Here is a 21,274-nt window from a genome sequence, read left to right as displayed (position 1 = left end):
TATAATTTTTTTTATAATTCCTTTTAATAATAATTTATATTCCAGTATTGAAAAAAAACGAAGTTGACATTAATGGACAATCGTATCTTGTTTCGAGAACCTTTTGAACGTCCCATACATATTTATACCTGGCTTAACTATGATTATCCACATGAAGTCAAAACTATAATCATAATTAAGGCATAATCCAAACTACTCTTTATCCATATGTACAGTTCAAAAGTGTAAATGTACCACCTGATGTACAGGTAAATGATTATCTGGTGTCTGAGAAAATGTGTCACCTCTATGGGTCATAATGGGGTGTTCCTTCCGTTGACAAGCCAACTCTCTGTGTGTTGAGGCCACCACCATATCCGCTAGGATTGCAAGCACAATGGCCATTGTCATCATCGCCATGGTGATGGACCTGGTGCTCAGGCCCTCACCTCTCCAGTCGTCACAATGGTCGCCAAGCAACAAAGACCATCACTGCACAAAGTGAAAGACCAAAGTTACAAAACGCACTCTGTCTGTGACATTTCTTTTTATTTTGAAAACATGCACACTCTGTGACATTTATTTTAATTTTAAAAACATACACACTCTGTCTGACATTTATTTTAATTTTAAAAACAAACACTCTGTCTGACATTTATTTTAATTTTAAAAACATACACACTCTGTGACATTTATTTTAATTTTAAAAACAAACACTCTGTCTGACATTTATTTTAATTTTAAAAACATACACACTCTGTGACATTTATTTTAATTTTAAAAACAAACACTCTGTCTGACATTTATTTTAATTTTAAAAACATACACACTCTGTGACATTTCTTTTTATTTTAAAAACAAACACTCTGTCTGACATTTATTTTAATTTTAAAAACATACACACTCTGTGACATTTCTTTTTATTTTAAAAACAAACACTCTGTCTGACATTTATTTTAATTTTAAAAACATACACACTCTGTGACATTTCTTTTTATTTTAAAAACAAACACTCTGTCTGACATTTATTTTAATTTTAAAAACATACACACTCTGTGACATTTCTTTTTATTTTAAAAACAAACACTCTGTCTGACATTTATTTTAATTTTAAAAACATACACACTCTGTGACATTTCTTTTTATTTTAAAAACAAACACTCTGTCTGACATTTATTTTAATTTTAAAAACACACACTCTGTGACATTTATTTTAATTTTAAAAACAAACACTCTGTCTGACATTTATTTTAATTTTAAAAACATACACACTCTGTGACATTTCTTTTTATTTTAAAAACATGCACACTGTGACATTTATTTTAATTTTAAAAACATACACACTGACATTTCTTTTTATTTTAAAAACATGCACACTGGCATTTATTTTAATTTTAAAAACATGCACACTCCATGACATTTATTTTAATTTAAAAAACATACACACACTGGCATTTCTTTTTATTTTAAAAACATGCACACTGACATTTATTTTAATTTTAAAAACATGCACACTCCATGACATTTATTTTAATTTAAAAAACATACACACACTGGCATTTCTTTTTATTTTAAAAACATGCACACTCTGTGACATTTATTTTAATTTTAAAAACATGCACACTCCATGACATTTATTTTAATTTTAAAAACATACACACTCTGTGTCATTTCTTTTTATTTTAAAAACATGCACACTGTGACATTTATTTTAATTTTAAAAACACACTGACATTTATTTTAATTTTAAAAACATACACACTCTGTGACCTTTCTTTTTATTTTAAAAACATACACTGTGTCTGACATTTCTTTTTATTTTAAAAACTTACACTGTGACATTTATTTTAATTTTAAAAACATACACTCTGACCTTTCTTTTTATTTTAAAAACATACACACTGTCTGTGACATTTCTTTTTATTTTAAAAATTTACACTCAGTGACATTTATTTTAATTTTAAAAACATACACTGACATTTATTTTAATTTAAAAAACCCACACTGTCTGTGACATTTATTTTAAATTTAAAAAACACACTGTGACATAAATTTTTATTTTAAAAACATACACTGTGACATTTATTTTAATTTAAAAAACATGCACACTGACATTTCTTTTTATTTTGAAAACATGCACACTCTGTTACATTTATTTTAATTTTAAAAACATACACACTCTGGCATTTCTTTTTATTTTAAAAACATGCACACTCTGTGACATTTATTTTAATTTAAAAAACATACACTCTGTCTGACATTTATTTTAATTTTAAAAACATACACACTCTGTGACATTTCTTTTTATTTTAAACACATACACTGTGACATTTATTTTTATTTTAAAAACATGCATACTCTAGGTCTAGGACATTTATTTTTATTTTAAAAACATACACACTGTGACATTTCTTTTTATTTTAAAAACATGCACACCCTGTGACATTTATTTTTATTTTAAAAACACACTGACATTTTTTTTTTTTTTTAAACATACACTGACATTTATTTTAATTTAAAAAAACCCACACTGTCTGTGACATTTCTTGTAAATTAAAAAAACACACTGTGACAAATTTTTATTTTAAAAACATACACTGACATTTATTTTAATTTTAAAAACATACACATTCTATGATATTTCTTTTTATTTTAAAAACATGCACACTCTGACATTTATTTTTATTTTAAAAACATACACTGACATTTATTTTAATTTTAAAAACATACACTGTGTCTGCAACATTTCTTTTTATTTTAAAAACATGCACACTGACATTTCTTTTTATTTTAAACACATACACTGTGTGACATTTATTTTTATTTAAAAAACATGCATACTCTAGGTCTAGGACATTTATTTTTATTTTAAAAACATACACACTGTGTGTATTGTACACATTGTGCACACATCATTGTGCATTGTGCATCATTGTGCATCATTGTGCATTGTGCATTGTGCATTGTGTCATTGTGCATTGTGTTATTGTACACATCTGTGTATTGTGTATTGTGTATTGTCTGTAGTGTATTTTAAAAACATGCACACTCTGCCTGCCATTTATTTTAATTTTAAAAACATGCACACTGTCTGTGACGTTTCTTCTATTGACTGTGACGTCACCTACCCAACTCCTCCACCAAGTTCTGTCCAAATCCGACCACAACATTTTGAGATATCGTGCTATGTATCGTTTTAGCCCTATCTCTCAATGGTGAAGAATCGCTTTAAAAAAAAAAAAAGCACGTATCTGGAACTGGATTCAAATCTTCACTAAAATCTAATGAATTTGTGCTTGACACACACCCAACATGTCCACCAAGTTTGGAGATATCGTGCTCACAAACAAACGGACGTGGGTGAAAACAAAACCTCTGCCCACCTTCGTTGGTGGATGAAATAATGTTTGTATATTGAAAGTATCCATCCATTTCATGGTTTTAGCACCAGGATAATCCATTGTGTGTAAACTGGGATTTACACCGTCTGAATACACTTGATTTAATTAGCCCTCTGAATATAAACTGACGCCTTGGTGTTTCACAGACAGGGCATGGCATCAAAGCTGGAGTGTGCCATCCTCATGCATTGGCACGTCACCATATTGTACATTTTGCCATGATTGGGTGTTGAGGTCTATCAAAGCTGGAGTTTGCCATCCTCACGTACTGACACCTGGCCATATTGTACATTTTGCTATGATTGGGTGTTGAGGTCTATCAAAGCTGGAGTGTGCCATCCTCATGCATTGGCACGTCACCATATTGTACATTTTGCCATGATTGCTTGTTGAGGACTGCTTTGGAATCACTCTGTGATGGAGTCACCACCTGTTCAGGGTAAATGCACACCTGTAGTAATTAATGTTCAAGACCAGTTATGAAGTCTTCCCTCTCCCCACACATGGGCATGGACCAATATTCCATAATACTGTTCCTGCACATTTCCCAGTAAATGTAACAACTGACAAAGCAAATCGAATGATTAGTACCAACAAAACTTCCACATATTCTGTCTGCCAAATGGCTCATTTTGACCCCATGACCTGCCTCCTCACATTTATAGATACACAACGGTTTGACCCATTTGTCTCTTATTTTGGTTTCCCCCTTTCTAAATTGTACAAAATATGTTCAGTGTTTGAGCTTCGCTTCCATCGAGCCTGGTGGCTCAAAATAAGTAATCCATAACAATAAAAGGCATTGTCCGTCCGTCCGTCTGTCCGTCTGTCTGTCTCCTCCATAACTCCAACACCATGAAACATAGTGGCCCCAAACTTTGCATGCGTACACCTGGACCTCCAACAAATTGCAATGATGAAAACTGCGTGTTTGGGTGAGTTACAACATCTTTTTTGAAGATGATTAACAAGGTGCTCATAACAAAAAAAAACTGATGTGGTGGTTTACCAATATGGCGGCCCGCCATTTTGGTCAGCCCACAGCAAGCTGGGTTATTAAGCTGCCATTTAGTTTCGGCCTACTCAAACGTGCCTTGCCTTGGAAACACGATCGATTATTATCATTACATAATTGACGCATATCATCAAAATCTGGATTCGGATATGATGATTGGATGCTGTAGAGTGTAGACTAAATAATGTCCAAATCTGGAGTGAAATCTGACTAAATTTACCATATCATGCAATTTTATAACTAAGTGTATATATTCATTTATTTAAGCGAGGCTGTGATTCAGCTTCTGGGGTTAGTTTTATATATTTAACTTCATAATAATTTTAAACTTAATTCATACTTCCATGGGATAGGATGTCACTCCACTATACCCATGATCTGTTTTTAAAATTCCCTCTAGATGATGGACTCAGATTGCATATATTTTTAAATACATGCCACCACTTGGTGAACGCTATTCAGGCTGCTTTTGCAAGCCATGGCGTTACAGTACTTTCATTGTAGTAATAGACAGAGCTCACTTTTTTGTGTGATATACTTTCATTGTATTAATAGATAGTTATATTAATGTACCTACAAAAATATACTTATTAAAAAACAACAAATCAAATGTCGTGTTTGGAACTCAAATCAAAGGTCCGCCATGTCAAACTATTTCATTTTGCCTGCTCTCAGTGGATTCCACATTTCGCTGATTTGCTGCTTGATTTTTCACATTTATGGAAGACTAGTAAAGGTAAATCTTTGTGTTGCCGTTTTTGTATACTTCATCTGTGCTGTCCACAAATTAATTGGCCCAACATGCAAATTCTTAAAATTTCAGGTCAATCGCATGAAAATTGATGATTTTATGTGGTGCTGACCTTTGACCTTTTGACAAAATTATTAATTTGCCTTCTCCATATTCCCATAATAAAGCTTTGGTGTGATGACAAAACTCAAATGGGAAAAAGGTTACAGCCCTGACGCGGACACTGCACAAACACACGGACACACACACGCACATGAAGACACAGACATACACGGACACGGACACGGACACAAACACGCACACGCACACACAAACACACACACAGGAACACACATACACAGACACGAACACACACACACACACGAACACACACACACACACACACACACACACACACACACACACACCATTCAAAGACTTATGGGAGGTTACGAGGGGAAAAAATTTGTCATCTCGCCCCAAGCGTCATTTTTCCTTGATACGCCACTGCTCCACTGTACCCGGTTCTGTTTTTAAAATTCCCTCTAGATGATGGACCCAGATTGCATCTATTTTTTAATAATATGATCAACCACCATTTGGTGAACGCTATTCAGGCTTCTTTTGCAAGACATGGCGTTACAGTAGACAGATCTGCCTTTTTGTTTTACGTACCCATTTTTTCATTGACTAACATTTTTGTGGGATATAGTAGCTCTCCCCCTCCTCACCCCCCCCCCTTCCCCTCTCTCCCCTCCACCCTCCCTCCTCTCTCTCCCCCTCCCACTCTACTCCTCTCCCTTTTCTTCCCCCTCTCTTCCCTTCTCCTCACCGTTTCCCTCCCTCCCTACTCCTCCCCCTCCCTTCCCTCTCCCATTTCCCATGCTTTCCACGTGTCCAAACTACCTCAACCTAACCCTAACCCATAACCTCACTCATGCTCTCTATACCTAACCTATCTCGTAATTTCGCAATTGTTTTCCTGTTCTCCAGTGTCACATGACACATCCATCTCACCATTCTCATTTCATTTCGTTCACACCTCCGTTCATCCTCCTTTTTGATCGCCCAGGTACAACATCGCGCTTCTAACACAAGCTGCATAAAGTTTTCCCTTTAGTTGGACAGAGATCCCCTTGATGTCAATAGTGGTAACAACTCCCTAAACTTCCTCCAACCACTTCTAATTCGTGCAATCACTGCTGCCTCTACACCACCACCTGTACCAACTGCTGCCTCTACACCACCACCTGTACCAACTGCTGCCTCTACACCACCACCTGTACCAACTGCTGCCTCTACACCACCACCTGTACCAACTGCTGCCTCTACACCACCACCTGTACCAACTGCTGCCTCTACACCACCACCTGTACCAACTGCTGCATCAACATCACCACCTGTACCATATATCATATCACCAAGGTAACATCTATCTACACATTCCAGGGATATGTCCCCATAAACGAATCTTTCCACTCTCACTGGTACCTTCACCTCCATACCTTCCATTCTATTTCCCATCCTATCTCCTTCTCTTTTTTTTTCCTCGAGTTCATTTTTTCAACTTAGCCCCCACTCTTGATGTATACATGATAAATAGAAGGCGACAGTAACTTGGTCATTGGAGTGAGCAGCATTCCAACTTCCTGGCTGAGCAATCTTTCCCATGAAATTTCAAAACATCAAAGTTATTAAAGTAAAATGGTGACGATACCTGATGGTAATGTCATTTTACACTATTAAACAAACTGGGAGCACAACTCATTCGCAGGTGGAACATGCTTATTACGAATACACTTCATCATGAATATCTATTGACCTTGAACACTTAGTGACCTCATGCAGCAGCTGCTGTTTAGTGGAACAGATCGATGCTTTATTATGCACGAAACATCACGAATGGGAAATCCATTTATATTCCATTGAGAACTAGCCAGAAGTTCTTCCTTTTAGCGTCAATGAACCCAAGTCTTTTGTGTGTTTCTTCCATAATATTGTTGATAATTGATGATAATTGGGTTTTTAACCAATTTTAAAAAAACAACTTTAGAGCTTTGCACAGTGTCGCTCTGCTTATAAATGATCTACCCACGTATATGTGTATATGTGTATATGTGTATATGTCTGTACAAGTACAGTCGTGGCCAAAAATATTGGCACCCTTGCACTTTTTTCAAGTAACTCACAATTTTCTCTAAAAATAAGTTGAAATTGACGAAAGTTTTAGGTCTCCACAATTATTTATTTCATTGTTAATATTACAGAACCTTCGTTTTTGATTCAGAACTTAATATATCCTTTTAAATCAGAAAATACAAAGAAATGGCATTGACAAAATTATTGACACTCTCAACTTAATATTTGGTAGCACAGACTTTGGACAAAATAACTGCAGTCAAGCGCTTCCCATAGGCATGAATGAGCTTCCTACACCTCTCCACTGGTAGTTTGACCCACTCTTCTTGTGCAAACTGCTCCAGTTCTCCCAGATTTGAAGGGTACCTTCTCCCAACTGGAGTTTTCAGATCTCCCCACAGGTGTTCAATGGGATTTCGATCTGGACTCATTGCTGGCCACTTCAGAACAGTCCAGCGTTTTGTCTTGAACCATTCCTGTGTGCTTTTTGAAGTGTGTTTGGGGACCTTCGACGTAGACCCAGCTTTCTGACACCGGGTTGAACATTGCGCTCCAAAATGCCTTGGTAATCTCCTGATTTCTTGATGCCATGCACACATTCAAGGTACCCAGTGCCAGAGGCAGCACAGCAACCCCAAAACATCACTGAACCTCCGCCATGTTTGACTGCAGGGAAGGTGTTCTTTTCTTTGAAGGCTTCATTTTGTTTTTGGTAAACATAGAGATGATGTGCTTTACCAAAAAGCTCTAATTTGGTCTCATCTGTCCACAGGACATTCTCACAGAAGGATTTTGGCTTCTTCGGGTGTGTTTTGGAAAACTCCAGTCGGGCTTTCTCAGCAGTGGCGTCCTCCTGGGTCTCCTACCATAGAACCGTCTTTCATTGAGTTGGCGACGGATGGTGTGAGTTGAAACTGTTGTACCTTGTGTCTGAAGGTGAGCTTGATTCTGTTTGGCAGTTGATTGAGGTGCTTTCTCCACCATTCATTCAATCCTTCCCAGCAAACTTCGATCAAGTTTTCTCTTGCGGCCACGTCCAGGGAGGTTGGCTACAGTGCCATGGGCCTTCAACTTCCTGATAACATTGCGTACGGTGGACACAGGAATATCAAGGTCTCTGGAGATGGACTTGCAGCATTGAGATTGTCCATGCTTGGCTACAATCTTGTGTCTGACCTCCTCAGACAATTCTCTGGTTTTCTTTCTTTTCTCCATGCTTTTTGTGGTACACACAGCGACACAAAACAGCAGAATTACTCCTTTTCTCCTTTCAAACTGGTTGAATGAGTAATTTTCACCCCTCAGCCCAAATTGGGCTAAGGGGCATTGTCATCATGGGCGTCGTCCGGGCGTCCAGGCATCCATCAACTTTTGGTTTCCGTCAATTTCAAGGAGAACAGCTAGTCCGATTAAATCCATGTTTGCCGTGTGTGTTGGGGTTGAGTCGAGGAAGGTGCCTTTCGAAAATGGACACGCTGCGATTTTCAATATGGCCGCCACAGCAGCCATCTTGAAATTGGTTTCTGTCAATTTCGAGCAGAACGGCTTGTCCGATTAAATCCATTTTTGCAGTGTATGTTGGGGTTGAGTAGAGGAAGGTTCATGGGCGTGCTGCGATTTTCAATATGGCCGCCACGGCAGCCATCTTGAAATTGGTTTCCGTCAATTTCAAACAGAACGGCTCGTCCGATTAAATCCATTTTTGCAGTGTGTGTTGGGGTTGAGTAGAGGAAGGTTCCTTTCGAAAATGGGCACGCTGCGATTTTCAATATGGCCGCCACGGCAGCCATCTTGAAATTGGTTTCCACTATGCATGGGCTGAGGGGTTACGCCCGCTTTGCGGTGCTATTTATTTATATTGCAGGCACCTGCAACTCACCACAGGTGAGTTCAATTCCAAAGTAAGGAAGAATCACCTGCTTGAAATCTAATTATTTCTAACAACTTCTGAAAGGTGCCAATAATATTGTCTTGGCCATTTTAGGATTTCTGTGTGGAATAAGCTAAGATTTAGTAATTTTTTCAGCTTTTTTTGTTTTGTTCCACTGAAAACCAAAGAAATACAAATGTAGATAACAAGAGATTTTTTAATTTCAACAATTTTCTTGAAGAAATTGCGCTTTATTTGAAAAAAGTGCAAGGGTGCCAATATTTTTGGCCACGACTGTTTATGTGTGTGTGTTTGTGTGTACGTGTGTGTGTGTATATGTGTATATATCTGTACGTGTGTGTGTGTGTGTATATGTATAGATGGCCTCTATGAGGACGATATAGTCCATGCCTGAAGCTTTCAACACAAAATAAAAATAAATAACCATTGCTTTCATGCCGCGAGGAGCATAGAAACTGCCGAGGCAGTTTCATTGGCGAAGGAGTACATTCCTGGACGGGTCGCCACTCCGACGCAAGATACTCGAATGGCTTATTACGCCAGTAACCTGGTGTTCATTTTGCCAACCTTGAACGGATGACAGGCTGAGTAAACCCACAACGTGCCAGGGACTTCAACTCGATATCCTGAGATCTTAAGCCAGCCACCTTAACCGTTAAGCCAACACTAAGCACATACAAATATACATAAACATATACATATACATTTACACATACACACATACATATACACATACACATATACATATACACATACATGGCCAAACGTATGTGAACACCCGAACATCACACCCGTATGTGCTCGAACATCTCATTCCAAAATAATGGGCATTAATATTGAGTTGGTCCACTCCCTCCCCCTCCCCCCTTTGCTGCTATAACAACCTCCACTCTTCTGGGAAGGCTTTCCACTAGCTGTTGGAACATTGCTGCGGGGATTTGCTTCCATTCAGCCACAAGAGCTTTAGTGGTCGGGGACTGATGCTGGGCGATTAGGCCTGGCTTGCAGTCCGTGTTCGAATTCATCCAAAAGGTGTTCGATGGGGTTGAGGTCAGGGCTGTGTGAAGGCCAGTCAAGTTCATCCACACCGATCTTGACAAACCATTTCTGTATTTTCTTCGCTTTGTGCACTGGTGCATTGTCATGCTGAAGCAGGAAAGAGCCTTCCCCAAACTGTTGCCACAAAGTTGGAAGCACACAATCGTCTACAATGTCATTGTATGCTGTAGCGTTAAGATTTCCCTTCACTGGAACTAAGGGGCCAAGCCCGAAACATGAAAAACACCCCCAGACCATTATTCCTCCTCCACCAAACTTTACAGTTGGCACTATGCATTCGGGCAGATAGTGTTCTCCTGGCATCTGCCAAACCAAGTTTGTCCGTCGGACTGACAGATGGTGAAGCGTGATTCATCACTCCAGAGAATGCATTACCACTGCTCCAGAGTCCAATGGCAGCGAGCTTTACACCACTCCAGCCAATGCTTGGCATTGCGCATGGTGATCTTAGGCTTGTGTGTGGCTGCTCAGCCATGGAAACCCATTTCATGAAGCTCCCGACGAATCGTTGTTGTACTGACATTCCTTCTAGAGGCAGTTTGGAACTCGGCATTGAGTGTTGCAACCGAGGACAGACTATTTTTTACGCGCTACGTGCTTCAGCCCTCGGCAGTCCCGTTCTATGAGCTTGTGTGGCCTACAACTTCGCGGCTGAGCTGTTGTTGCTCCTAGACCTCTAGCAGGGCAGAAATTTGACAAACTGACTTGTTGGAAAGATGGAATCCTATGACGGTGCCATGTTGAAAGTCAATGAGCTCTTCAGTACGGCCCATTCTGCTGCCAATGTTTGTCTATGGTGATTGCATGGCTGTGTGCTTCATTATATATACCTGTCAGCAATGGGTGTGGCTCAAACAGCCGAATCCACTAATTAGAAGGGGTGTCCACATACTTTTGACCATGTAGTTTATATATGCATATACATATACAAATATAACCACCTTTAGAGGCCATTTGTCCCCGCAAAGCGGGGGTTGGCCTTTTTCGGGAACCGTGGTTGTTGTTGTTTTTCGGTCCCCTTTTTGAAGCAATGTTTTACGGCCGGATGCCCTTCCTGACGCCAACCCTTTTTTGAACGTCTATATACATATACAAATATCCTTGTATATTCAAAGATGGAGGTGGGAAAAGCTGGACAGCCATTCAAAACACATATCACATCGCTCTCGTGAACTCAGACCGTTGTCACCTAATTAAAAATTTAATAGCACCTGAATGGCTCAAAAACTTTTAAACTCAGTTTGTGGCGATGAGATCCCAGGTTCAAATCCCATCCACTCCACTATACTAGCTTTTTTTCTTTTCTTTTTTTCTTTTTTTTTGTATACAAGATCGAGGCTCATGAAAGAGCGAACAATAATCACACAAAAAGTCAAACCGACACAGTCAACACAAAATAAGGGCAGTGGTAGACAAGATGGGGAGAGAGGGTTTAAGAACACAAACACAACATTTGAAAGCAGGGACATCAAGAGAACTGTGGGAGGGAGAGGGCATGGGGGGAGGTGGGAGAGGTATAAAACATATGGACACTGCAAGGACTTCCAGGAAAGAAGTTGGAATTTCCAAAAAGTGGATCTGGGGTGAATTAGCGGGGTTAGAAAACATCAAGGTTTTGGATGGGGGAAGATAAGAGATGGTGGTGAACAGCTGTTTTAAAGACCTGGTGGAGGGAGGAGTGGGATTGAAAGGAGTGGGGGAGTTTGTTCCAGAGGCGAGAGAAAAGGGGAGTAAATGAGTGAAGGTGAGCAGAGAGCCTAGATTTTGGCAGTTTAACCATTAGAGGGTTGCTGGCAGATCTTGTGCGACCTGTAGGAATATTTGGGGGACAGAGCACGAGAGCTGGGGGAGCAAGGCTGGAGAGGAGTAGAAGAAGACAGTCGGTAGAAGCTGATCCATTGTCTACTATAATGGGAATTTGATTAACTAGGGCGTGCCCGTACGTGGGTGCAAAAAAACATGCGTGCAAACAACAACAACAAAAAAAAACTTTGAAACCACGTGGCAGTAACGACCACAGAACCCCCCCCCCCTCTATTTACATGAAATGGTTTGGTCCATTCGCAAAGCCAAAGCGAACGGCTTGAGAGTACGGTAGAACCCCCCCCTCTATTTACATGAAATGGTTTGGTCCATTCGCAAAGCCAAAGCGAACGGCGAACGGCTAAATCGCCATAGCTCGGTAACTACTTCTCCGATTAATATGAAACCTTGAAAAGGCACATCCTCAGGTCCCCAGCAATATACCTGGCAAGTTTCAAGTATATCGGACCCGTGGTTGTCGAGAAACAGCGGTCACAGACAAACACACAGACAAACACACAGACACACACACAGAGATTACTGGAATTATAGATAGATGAAAAATTACACTGAGGTTTTGGGATGTCCTTGTCATGAAATTGATCCTTCCTTTTCCTCCCCACAATCCCCACATCGCCCTTGATTACATAATAAAACAAGAAAGAGCAATCAGAGATTGCAGACCCTCACCAGGATGTGTTTTTCAGTGGTTTTTAAGGCTTTTGTGTTAAAAACAAATATGTCGGCCGAACCACTTGACTAATGACGTCATCTTTTTTTTCCTCCACCGATTTATCCCCTAGCCGAGATGATGCTCAATAAATTTCATCTTGATCGGATGAAGTTTTGTACTTGTCGAATTATGATGTCATAATGGAGGCACCTATGACATCATCATTAGCTTGTTTTATTCCCCATGGAGAGTTCCTTACAATGAGCCATGTCTCAATTTTTTCTATACAGCACTTTCGGAGATATAGAGGTACAATGTTTTTCGGTTTTTCCAAGATGGCGGCCGAACCACGTGACCAATGACATCATCATTATTTGTTTTCTAAACTAATTTATTCCTAGATTATGCTCAATAAATTTCATCTTGATTGGACGAAGTTTTGTACTTGTCGAATTATGATGTCATAATGGAGGCACCTATGACACCATCATTAACACATTTTATTCCCCATAGAGAGTTCTTTACAATGAGCCATGTCTCAATTTTTTCTATTCAGTGCTTTTGCAGATATAGAGGTGCAAATTTTTTCGGTTTTTCCAAGATGGGGGCCGAACCACGTGACTGATGACGTCATAATTATCATTAAAAAATTATACAGGTGGAGTTGCACCTATGGTGGAAATTTCCTGTCAATCGGACCAACGTTTAGTGAGAAAAACATATTTAGTTCTGTGCGGACAAACAGACAAACAAGCGTTATGCCTAGGTCTCCCATCGGTGAAGTGATGCGAGTTGACAAAATGGAAGATGCAAGGCGGCCATCTTGGATTTTGACGTGGCGACCCAATTTTCAATAGCGTTCTCCCTTATGGGTAGATACACCCACACACCAGATTAGAGGTTAGTAGTTCGTTTATTTTTCAAGATATTTCGCTCACAAGGTTCAGACATATATATGGTGGCGGCCATCTTGGATTTTGACGTGGCGACCCAATTTTCAATAGCGTTCTTCCTTATGCCTAGATACACCCACACACCAAATTAGAAGTTGGTACTTCGCTTATTTTTCAAGATATTCATCTCACAAGGTTCAGACATATATATGGTGGCGGCCATCTTGGATTTTGACGTGGCGACCTAATTTTCAATAGCGTTCTTCCTTATGCCTAGATACACCCACACACCAGATTAGACGTTAGTAGTTCGTTTATTTTTCAAGATATTTCGCTCACAAGGTTCAGACATATATATGGTGGCGGCCATCTTGGATTTTGACGTGGCGACCCAATTTTCAATAGCGTTCTTCCTTATGCCTCGATACACCCACACACCAGATTAGAAGTTGGCGGCGGCCATCTTGGATTTTGACGTGGCGACCCAATTTTCAATAGCGTTCTCCCTTATGCGTAGATACACCCACACACCAGATTATAAGTTGGTACTTCGTTTATTTTTCAAGATATTTCGCTCACAAGGTTCAGACATATATATGGTGGCGGCCATCTTGGATTTTGACGTGGTGACCCAATTTTCAATAGCGTTCTTCCTTATGCCTAGATACACCCACACACCAGATTAGAGGTTGGTACTTCGCTTATTTTTCAAGATATTCAGCTCACAAGGTTCAGACATACATGGCGGCGGCCATCTTGGATTTTGATGTGGGTTGCACCCACACACCAAATTCGAATGCCGTCCTTCGCTTACGCATGTACGCACGCACGCACGCACGCACGGACGGACGGACGGACGCACGGACGGACACACGGACAGAGGGGAAAACCATACTCCCCCTTTCGCTCCGCGGTGCGACGGGGGACAACAAGATGGTATTCATAGAATGCATACCCTGCACAGTCAACATTGTGTGAGCCAACTCTTCTGTTTTTGAACGTTTGTTTTTTTTCATCCAATATGGCTGCCAGACCACATGAGCGATGACATAAATTTATATTCTCTAATATAATTGTTGCATAGATCATGCTCAATAAATTTCAAACTGATCAGACCACGTTGTCCCTGTCGAATGATGACATCATAATTATGGCAACAATGACGTCATCGTTAACAACACCGATTCCCCATATGGAGTTCTTTGCAATGAGCGACGTTTCAATTTTTTAAATGCTGACACAGCACACACTTTACTTTACTGAAATGCAGACACAAATGTTATATTTTCGTCAAAAATCGTCGGAATTTCGCCAAATGTTTTGGTCGTGTGTTAATATACCTCAGCGATTGACAAATCTGAAATCAGAATTTTATTTGAGGTCAAAATGTCCCCGTGAGGTCGCTCCGTACTTTGCCTGCTCGTCATGTGCAGTGTGATAATTAATTCCATGCCCACTGGAGAAGACTTCTTTTTCTTCACGCAATAACAACTTCTAGCTTCCAGACCGTACATCCCATCATCTTGAAATTTGGCACACTTGTTACACTTCATTACCTATACGATAATGTAAAGTTTCACGTCGATCAATGAAGTGGTTCAATAGTTATACATTTTTTATATTTTCGTTTAATTATATATATCTGCCAAACCACATCACCTATCGCAAATTCCAAAAGGTTATTTTAGTAGACTGATATACTGAACACATCTGTGAAGTTTCCCCTCGACAGGATCAAAAATGAGGGAGGAGCTAGGTTTTAAAAGTTTATGCTTAAAAACGTCATAACTCCGAAACCATGTGATGCATGACGTCATGCTCGCTGACCTTTTTGTTTGTCATGAGTAGGCGATTCTGCCTGCAAAGTTTGGAATCGATCTGTTCAGTCGTTTTGGAGAAAATTGGATTTTAGTGGTTTTTCAGGCTTTTCACTCAAAACAATATGGCGGCCGAACCACGTGACCTACGACGTCATTATAATTGTATTTCTGTATCAATTTATACCGAGAAGAAGCTCAAGAAATTTCATCCTCATCGGATAAAGTTTTTTACTTATCGAATTATGACGTCATAATGGCAGCACCTATTACGTCATCATTCACATATGTTATTCCACATGGAGAGTTCTTTGCAATGAGACCTCTCAATTATTTCTGTGCTTGAGATATAGAGGTGCAAAGTTTTTTGGTTTTTCCAAGATGGCGCCCATACCACGTGACCTGTGACGTCATAATATTCAATAAAATATTCTACAGGAGGAGTCCCTCCTATGGTGAAAATTTCAGGTCAATCGGACCAATGTTTGCCGAGAAAATGAATTTTTAAAATGCAGACATGCACGTATGTACGTACCCGAATGCTTAACCCTGCCTTTCGCTTCGCGAGCGCACGGTAACAAACAGACAGACAAACGGACCCAAATGCAATGCCCTCTCCTCCTGCGAGGGTAAAGATTGGTGTGCCACTGTAAAAACAACAACACCAACATTAAAAACCTTTAGAGATGTTTAACCTCACAGAAAAACAAATTAGACCATTACCTTCCTTATCAACTGTAACTCTGATCATTTACACACACAGACGTTTCCATGAATAGAAGCGACAACTCTGATCACTTACACACAGACGTGTCCATGGCTACAAGCTATAACTTTGATCACTTACACACATATGTTTCCATGGCTACAAGCTATAACTTTGATCACTTACACACATACGTTTCCATGGCTACAAGCTATAACTTTGATCACTTACACACAGACGTTTCCATGGCTACAAGCTATAACTTTGATCACTTACACACATATGTTTCCATGGCTACAAGCTATAACTTTGATCACTTACACACATACGTTTCTATGACTACAAGCTCCAACTCTGATCATTTACACACAGACGTTTCCATGGCTACAAGCTATAACTTTGATCACTTACACACATATGTTTCCATGACTACAAGATATAACTCTGATCATTTACACACAGACGTTTCCATGGCTACAAGCTATAACTTTGATCACTTACACACATATGTTTCCATGGCTACAAGCTATAACTTTGATCACTTACACACATATGTTTCCATGACTACAAGATATAACTCTGATCATTTACACACAGACGTTTCCATGGCTACAAGCTATAACTTTGATCACTTACACACAGACGTTTCCATGGCTACAAGCTATAACTTTGATCACTTACACACATATGTTTCCATGGCTAGAAGCTATAACTCTGATCACTTACACACATACGTTTCCACGGCTACAAGCTATAACTTTGATCACTTACACACAGACGTTTCCATGGCTACAAGCTATAACTCTGATCACTTACACACAGACGTTTCCATGGCTACAAGCTATAACTCTGATCACTTACACACATATGTTTCCATGGCTACAAGCTATAACTTTGATCACTTACACACAGACGTTTCCATGGCTACAAGCTATAACTTTGATCGCTTACACACAGACGTTTCCATGGCTACAAGCTATAACTTTGATCACTTACACACATATATTTCCATGGCTACAAGCTACAACTTTGATCACTTACACACATATGTTTCCATGGCTACAAGCTATAACTTTGATCACTTACACACAGACGTTTCCATGGCTACAAGCTAAAACTTTGATCACTTACACACATATATTTCCATGGCTACAAGCTACAACTTTGATCACTTACACACATATGTTTCCATGGCTACAAGCTATAACTTTGATCACTTACACACATATGTTTCCATGACTACAAGATATAACTCTGATCATTTACACACAGACGTTTCCATGGCTACAAGCTATAACTTTGATCACTTACACACAGACGTTTCCATGGCTACGAGCTATAACTTTGATCACTTACACACATATGTTTCCATGGCTACACGCTATAACTTTGATCACTTACACACAGATGTTTCCATGGCTAGAAGCTATAACTCTGATCACTTACACACAGACGTTTCCATGGCTACAAGCTATAACATTGATCACTTACACACAGATGTTTCCATGGCTACAAGCTATAACTTTGATCACTTACACACATACGTTTCAATGGCTAAAAGCTATAACTCTGATCACTTACACACATACGTTTCCATGGCTACAAGCTATAACTCTGATCACTTACACACACGTTTCCATGGCTACATGCTATAACTTTGATCACTTACACACATATGTTTCCATGGCTACAAGCTATAACTTTGATCACTTACACACATATGTTTCCATGGCTACAAGCTATAACTTTGATCACTTACACACATATGTTTCCATGGCTACATGCTATAACTTTGATCACTTACACACATATGTTTCCATGGCTACACGCTATAACTTTGATCACTTACACACATATGTTTCCATGGCTACACGCTATAACTTTGATCACTTACACACAGATGTTTCCATGGCTACAAGCGATAACTTTGATCACTTACACACATATGTTTCCATGGCTACACGCTATAACTTTGATCACTTACACACATATGTTTCCATGGCTACAAGCTATAACTCTGATCACTTACACACAGATGTTTCCATGGCTACAAGCTATAACTTTGATCACTTACACACATATGTTTCCATGGCTACAAGCTATAACTCTGATCACTTACACACAGATGTTTCCATGGCTACAAGCTATAACTCTGATCACTTACACACAGACGTTTCCATGGCTACAAGCTATAACTTTGATCACTTACACACATATGTTTCCATGGCTACAAGCTATAACTTTGATCACTTACACACATATGTTTCCATGGCTACATGCTATAACTTTGATCACTTACACACATATGTTTCCATGGCTACACGCTATAACTTTGATCACTTACACACATATGTTTCCATGGCTACACGCTATAACTTTGATCACTTACACACAGATGTTTCCATGGCTACAAGCTATAACTTTGATCACTTACACACATATGTTTCCATGGCTACACGCTATAACTTTGATCACTTACACACATATGTTTCCATGGCTACAAGCTATAACTCTGATCACTTACACACAGATGTTTCCATGGCTACAAGCTATAACTTTGATCACTTACACACATATGTTTCCATGGCTACAAGCTATAACTCTGATCACTTACACACATATGTTTCCATGGCTACAAGCTATAACTCTGATCATTTACACACAGATGTTTCCATGGCTACAAGCTATAACTTTGATCACTTACACACATATGTTTCCATGGCTACAAGCTATAACTCTGATCACTTACACACAGATGTTTCCATGGCTACAAGCTATAACTTTGATCACTTACACACATATGTTTCCATGGCTACAAGCTATAACTCTGATCACTTACACACATATGTTTCCATGGCTACAAGCTATAACTCTGATCACTTACACACAGATGTTTCCATGGCTACAAGCTATAACTCTGATCACTTACACACAGACGTTTCCATGGCTACAAGCTATAACTTGATCACTTACACACAGACGTTTCCATGGTTATGGTGGTTAAGTAGGCAATGAGGTGAGTCAATGAAGAGGTTTGAACTTGTGAACCCGAACGAATCGTCATCCCCAGATTCTCATAATCAGAAGGAAAGTGTGAGGAGTTTCATGACATCCGCACGTAATTAAGTCCCATGTAAACGATCAACTTATCGAAATTTGCCATTTTGTCAGATCATTATGACCCGACTGTCCCAAGGCCATAGTCAGCGCATGTCGTTTGATGAGGCAGCTTCCCTTGATATGTCCCTTGCTCTCTCTTTCCATAGACACAGAAAGTAAAATAGGAAAAGGTAAGAATGTTCTCAATAATTACAGCGTGGGTGGAAAATGATGTGTGGCAGGCACGATGGGGAGTGCGGGTGGGGTGGCTGGGGGAAGAAAGGGGAAAAGTACTTGAGGGAAGGATGTAAAAGATTTTTGTACACAGATGTATTGTCCTATAAAATGAAGGTACCAATGCAATGTTTGAGTACCAATGCAAAGGAAACGTCCATAAAACAGGAATGATTGTGGTGTGTCGGCCATGCAGGCCTTTGCGAATTGGTGATTGCGTGAATAATTCTTGGAAGGAAACAAAGAAAGGGAAGATAAAAGGGAAAAATAGAAAAAGGCAGCCGAAGGGGACCTGCCCACAAACAAATGAGAAAGAAATAACATTTTCTCATTCGCATGCTAACCACATCTCCCGCCATTATTCTAACTCAATATCCACCTGTATTTATAATGAACTTACACATTCCACTCGGTCTACGGGAAAGGAGTGATGTACTATGGGATACTATGGCCTACCTATTTAAAACATACCTTGGGATGGATCTCTTGGATGTCCCTGACCGAAGAAACCTACACAACCAGCTTTCCCTAACCCTAACAATTCTCCAGAATACACCGCTTCCTGTTATCATTCCAAGATAATGAAAATTTTATCCCGATTCAATTCCACAGATGACCTGGAATGATGGCATCAGTTTATGACGACTCACCTTTAAGATGTCTCACCTAAGTTGGAATCTCAATCCGGCTATAAACCGTCAACCTCGTGTTCCGCATGCAGGTAAAGGGATCATTGTGTGCACAGGATGCCCCGTCTTCCAGCACCGATCGTTCAATATCCCAGGGTGTCTTTCGTGAAGAGTAGGTGAGTGTGTATATGCATCTACATATATATGGAAATGGTACTTCCTGACCTCAAGGGAGAACATCGGCCACGGATTATGTCTCACTTAGCAATGGCCGCATAACCCGCACGAACAGGTGACTGCCCGCGCACATATTTGTTCCCGCCAATGCAAATCACAGAAACCAGCAACGTACGTGTGATCGGGCTGAGTAGATGTTGTCCCTTGAGGTCAGGAAGTACCGTTTTCATTTAACCCACGAAATGGGGGTCGTTGGTTACATTATTGAACGGTGTACCATCCTGATGGGTGCAAATAAGCACGAAATGCAGTGGCGGCTCTGTTTTGATGTTTAACCAATGACGAGTGATCCACCATATAAATCTCCATATTATAGAGTGGCCGGGCTAGGGCTTCCTGGTTGGAGGCAGCGATATGGTCTGAGCTGCACAAACGCCATTGTCAGCGCAAGCATAGGCATCGTGAGGAGTGCTCGGCACACTCCATATATATATATATATATATATATATATATATATATATATATATATAAAAAGAGTCGTGGCCAAAAGTATTGGCACCCTTGCACTTTTTTCTAATAATGCACCATCTCTTCCAGAAAATTGTTAAAATAAAAAAATATTTTGGTGTCCACATTTGTATTTCTTTGGTTTTCAGGGGAACGAATCAAAAAAGCTGAAAAAGTTATCAAATCTTAGCTTATTCCATAAAGAAATCCTAAAATGGCCCAGACAATATTATTGGCACATTTTAGGAGTTGTTCGAAATAATTAAATTTCAAGTGGGTAATTCTTCTTTACTTCGGTATTGAACTCACCTATGGTGAGTTGCAGGTGCCTGCAATATAAAAATAACTCACTCAACCAGTTTGAACAGAGAAAAGGAGTCATTCTGCCGTTTTGTGTCACTGTGTGTGTCACTGTGTCACTGTGTGTCACTCCAATGAGCATGGAGAAAAGCAAGAAAACCAGAGAATTGTCTGAGGAGGTCAGACACAAGATTGTAGCCAAGCATGGACAATCTCAAGGC

General features: G+C 39.7%; 1 protein-coding gene across 1 annotated transcript in view; it reads right to left on the bottom strand.

Annotated features, from left to right (window-relative positions):
• LOC137437283 (semaphorin-5A-like) overlaps positions 1-21,274 on the bottom strand; it is a 227,277-nt gene that overhangs the window by 147,771 nt on the left and 58,232 nt on the right. The window contains exon 2 of the mRNA XM_078766389.1: positions 285-471. Within this exon, the coding sequence (XP_078622515.1) occupies positions 285-399 (115 nt within the window). The 5' untranslated portion in view covers positions 400-471. The remainder of the gene's footprint in view (positions 1-284; positions 472-21,274) is intronic.

This window comes from Myxine glutinosa, chromosome 12 (assembly GCF_964187855.1).
Source record: "Myxine glutinosa chromosome 12, kmMyxGlut1.1, whole genome shotgun sequence".
Classification (NCBI taxonomy): domain Eukaryota; kingdom Metazoa; phylum Chordata; class Myxini; order Myxiniformes; family Myxinidae; genus Myxine; species Myxine glutinosa.
Note: the sequence above shows the minus strand (reverse complement) of the source record. Positions and strands in the feature narration are given on the sequence as shown.